The sequence below is a fragment of the Eurytemora carolleeae genome, unplaced genomic scaffold, assembly GCF_000591075.1.
Source record: "Eurytemora carolleeae unplaced genomic scaffold, Eaff_2.0 scaffold535, whole genome shotgun sequence".
Lineage (NCBI taxonomy): Eukaryota > Metazoa > Arthropoda > Copepoda > Calanoida > Temoridae > Eurytemora > Eurytemora carolleeae.
The window spans coordinates 191,805-196,517 of NW_019396437.1; the positions used below are offsets into that span (position 1 = coordinate 191,805).

The following is a 4,713-nucleotide window of genomic DNA, read 5'->3' on the forward strand; positions in this document are numbered from 1 at the left end:
TAAACTATACTCGTGCTAAAAGTCTTGTATGGCACCTGCAAACCCTGTCAATCATAAAATGCGATATCCAGAGAAAAGAGTATTAGTATTAAATTGTAAACTTTTATATTGTTTAATGTAATTTTGCTTTAGAGAAATATAAATGATGAATATATATTTATAATGAAAAATGCTACCTAAAAACAATTTACCAACAACATTTTTGTGTGAAAACATTAATATTTACAACAGAAAATCTATAAATCTTGGATGAAGGCAGTATTTGGGTTCAGGATGTACAGAGGGTGGAGGGAGGGGTAGGGGGAGAAAGTATTGTAAGTTTATGATTTATATGGGTCGGGTGCTCTAAAGTATTTTTTATTACATCCTTCAGCCTTCTTCCCAGTTTCCTTTATTAAGATTTACTTTCTCCTGGTATTCTTATATACTCATTTTCAACTGTAGAAATTTCAGTCAACCATGATTTAATATCTTTCTCATCGGGAATATTCTTTGTTCACTTCCGGTGTTGAACATTGTTCCTTGTTCACACACACACACATGATCCTCAGCTTCCAGCTGTTTCCGGTTTTTAGAGTTGTCATTTGCAGGATACAGTTTGTTCAAGGGCGTATACAGGGGGGGGGGGTATTGGGGGTGAGCCTTCTGGATAAGGGAAATCTGATGTTCCATCGGGGCACTGTGATTTAAGGGTCTCAAGCTCTCAAGCAAAAATCGATAAAAATTTTGACAATTACTTCTTAACCCTACCATGGTTGGGGGGTGGGGGGGGGGTTACTCTGAATAAAATAAAATGTGTCATATATTAATATTTGTTAAGAATGAAAATAATTATTTTTGAAAATTTTTTCAACATATACTTTCTGAACTTTTAAAAAATCCTTCCTTCCAGGTCTGATTTTTTGAAAAGTTGGACTATGGACATGTATCACACTTCCCTATCTCTACTCTAAGTGCAAAATCATAGAGGCCCCCCAATCTATATTAGACAAAAATAGCCCAATCGGGATAGATCAAAAACTAAAGCTAACCACAAGTGCTGTATAGCGCTAAAAGGCTACAGAAAAGCATAAGTGAGTTAGAGCGATAAAATCAAAGCCCAAGGCGTTGCGACGCTTCAAAGTCGACCCTGTCTTAAAAAATGATTGGTCTTTATATGAGCAGGTTGAATCTATGTTGGGGGTATTCAGCCCTTTGAAAGTTTTTAAGTCCCACAAGGGAAAAAAATCCTGTATACGCCCTGGAGTACAGTCCAACTAAGCATGGTCTACAGATCTACAGATCTACAGATCTACAGATATACAGATATACAGAGCTACAGATCTACTGATCTACAGATCTACAGATCTACAGATCTACAGATCTACAGATATACAGATATACAGAGCTACAGATCTACTGATCTACAGATCTACAGATCTACAGATCTACCGATATATAGATCTACAGATATACAGATCTACAGATCTACCGATCTACAGATATACAGATCTACAGATCTACCGATACAGATCTACAGATCTACAGATCTACAGATCTACAGATCTACCGATCTACAGATCTACAGATATACAGATCGTATTGGGTCGTTCATTGCTATTGCTATATCAATTGCAGCTAAGAAGTTTAAAAATATTCTCCTAAAAACCAAATTAGATTTTTAAACAAGTTTTTTTAAAAAGAATTTAACAAACGTTTTTTTCACGGGCAGTCGTTGTACAATTCAATTTCCGAGCCCCGGGTGAACCTTTCCGGTCCCAGTTTGTACTGTACCTAGCTCTATGGGCAGGACTAGCTGGTGTAACAAGGTTGACGCGGTCAGACTTTATGCTTCATATAGGTTGAATATACTTTTACTAAAGGGGCAGAGGAGCGTGTTGTAAGTGAACCACCTTTAGGAGGTGCATCCACACACAACGGTATCCTTGAATCTCCTTTAGGAGGTGCATCCACACACAACGGTATCCTTGAATCTCCTTTAGGAGTTGTATCCACACACAACGGTATCCTTGAACCTCCTTTAGGAGGTGCATCCACACACAACGGTATCCTTGAACCTCCTTTAGGGGGAGCATCCACACACAACGGTATCCTTGAATCTCCTTTAGGAGGTGTATCCACACACAACGGTATCCTTGAACCTCCTTTAGGAGGTGCATCCACACACAACGGTATCCTTGAAACTCCTTTAGGAGGTGCATCCACACACAACAATATCCTTGAATCTCCTTTAGGAGGTGCATCCACACACAACGGTATCCTTGAACCTCCTTTAGGAGGTGCATCCACACACAACGGTATCCTTGAAACTCCTTTAGGAGGTGCATCCACACACAACAATATCCTTGAATCTCCTTTAGGAGGTGTATCAACATACAACGGTATCCTTGAAAGCTTCATTTGATCAATAATGTGACAGATATAAGAATTTGTCATCTAGCTATCTCTTGTATATGAATTATGAAACGTGGAAAATTTAGCATTTTTAAAAGCTTTTGGTTAACAAATCTATCTCTATACTTTGCTCATCTGGGTGTCTGTTTGTTTCTTTTTGTCCATTGAACGTCGAAAAGGCTGAACCGATCGGGCGCAAAGTTTGTGTGGGACCTCACATGACCACAGGGAAAGTTTATGTATGATTAAATTTCAAAAATTAGCCTCCAACAAAATTTGATTTTCATTTTATTTTGAAAATAAACTTTTTTAATAAAATCCGCTATCTATCTTTTTTTTGTTTTTGTTTACAATGAAAATGAAAATGTTTGCAATTGAAATATAATCTTTCACTCATCCTTCATTCATAAGCAAAGGAGATCAATTTCTAGGGAGAAAACAAAGATATCTCACTCAATGGAAAACCATTTACCAAATAACTAAATAATCAAATTCCTTTGTTTTGAACAATCCCACTCCGCCCCCTGTAAGGCTGTAAGTGTAATGGGTCGGGGGGGGGGGGGCAGCTGGAACTTCGACCAAGGTTTAAAAGGCCCTGAACCCCGTGTAATTGTGAGTATAGGAATCCGAATATAAATATAAATATTGATTTTTCATCATTATTTCCATTGTAAATAGAACTGTGAAGTGTTTGTGCTAATGATTTGGGATTACTTAACGATTGGCGGCATTACACGGCTGTTTGCGCTCGCACGCCAAATGATCCACAAAATTCATTAATCTTAGATCTCTCAATACATATTTCAATGGAACGGGTGCTTGACTTGTGAAAGAGAGGGGGGGGGGAGTTAAGTATAAATTTTAGGAAAGGGGGGGGGCATCCACCTTTTTATAACTTAATATTTGCCTCTTTTTAAGACCCATAAAATCCAGGTCAGCTTGGGCTGAAAAGAGAAAATTGTGAAATGGCAATGTTGGGATAAATTGAGTGTAAAATAGGATAATATAAATATTTTGTAAATACATGTGATAACTGTATAGTGTCGGAGTTAATGGTTGTAAGGCAGTTATATGTCTGTTATGGCTTTAGTATTAAATCACAGTGCGTACTGCGTACTTTTGATGTGTCGGCCAGATATTGAAATGTTTAATGTAAAGATAAAAGATGAAAATTGAAGCTGCATGCACTGTATATATATGACAAATCTGATCTTTGATCAGAATATAAGGGTACACCTGTAAATCGGATATGTCCCTTTAAAAATGGAGGATCACTTGAAATTACGCGTACAGCCCCTTGAACAAAAAAATGTCAGGGGCGTATTCAGGAATTTGTCCAAGAGGGGGATAACTTTTTTTCTTTTGAAGGGGTGTACAGCACCGGTTTGGGCCCAAAAACCATAGATTTTACTGATCCAGGGGGGGCTGAGCCCCCCATAGCCCCCCTTAATACGCCTGGGAAAAGTGTGTTGGCTGATCAACCCATTAACCATGGTTGGATGCCCATTAATTAAGAATCCATCCATCAGGGTTCAGGATTTAAGATTTTCTACGCATTTATTTGATTCGAGAATATGCGTAACTAATTCTGATTTATTATAGGATAATTTGTTATTTATTTTTACATTATCATCATAGAAATACCAAACTGAAAAATTTATAGATAAGATTTGTTTCACTTGACTCAATGATATTTTCAATGGGGGAATAAAATGGCCATTTTCATTTAATTCATCCAAGAATTTAATTTACATGTTATATTCAAATAATATTTACAATACCCCTCAAGGAGCTATTTGTGAAAATTTGCAAGATTTAAAGGAATTGAGTTTTTGTCACAAACATAAATTTTCTAATCTTTGCATCCTGATGATATAAACTTCATATTTTTGAAGCTTAAACTATTTGATCTAAAAGAATTAGTTTGAATTATCAAAGGTCTACGGGTTGTAAATATAAAGGGATTAAAAATCAGAATTTGTGGCAAAACCTCAATTTCTTTGACGTAGAACTAACTGTATTTTGATGTGTTATTTTGACGTAAAACTAACTGTATTTTGATGTGTTATTTTGACGTGAAACTAACTGTATTTTGATGTGTTATACGTAACAGAATATATATTATCAATCACTATTTCATCTTTCAGAAAAAAAGAAAAAAAATCGTACAGTAAGGCCCAAAAAACTGTTACACTCAAGTTATATTTCAAATATATAGTTCATTGAACATGAAACACAGCAGAATTGTGCAGTGTTCGCAGACCCATTTTCTTAAATAAAATTATCTTAAAGCTACGGTAAAATTATTTTCTGTATCAT

At 36.2% G+C, this 4,713-nt stretch overlaps 1 protein-coding gene across 1 annotated transcript; it reads left to right on the forward strand.

Annotated features, from left to right (window-relative positions):
* Positions 1 to 1,262: 1,262 nt before the first annotated feature.
* LOC111703319 (uncharacterized) lies at positions 1,263 to 2,461 on the forward strand. The gene is made up of 2 exons (XM_023475226.1): positions 1,263 to 1,578; positions 1,863 to 2,461. The coding sequence occupies exons 1-2, from the start codon at positions 1,263 to 1,265 to the stop codon at positions 2,402 to 2,404; spliced, it is 858 nt and encodes a 285-aa protein (XP_023330994.1). The 3' UTR covers positions 2,405 to 2,461.
* The last annotated feature ends 2,252 nt before the right edge of the window (positions 2,462 to 4,713 follow it).

What these genes read in the sequence shown, in the direction of transcription:
- LOC111703319 (XM_023475226.1), top strand. Translation starts at nt 1,263, where the DNA reads ATGGTCTACAGATCTACAGATCTACAGATCTACAGATATACAGATATA. An exon ending in GATCTACAGATATACAGATC is followed by an intron (nt 1,579 to 1,862) that starts GTATTGGGTCGT and finishes CTTTTACTAAAG; the next exon opens with GGGCAGAGGAGCGTGTTGTA.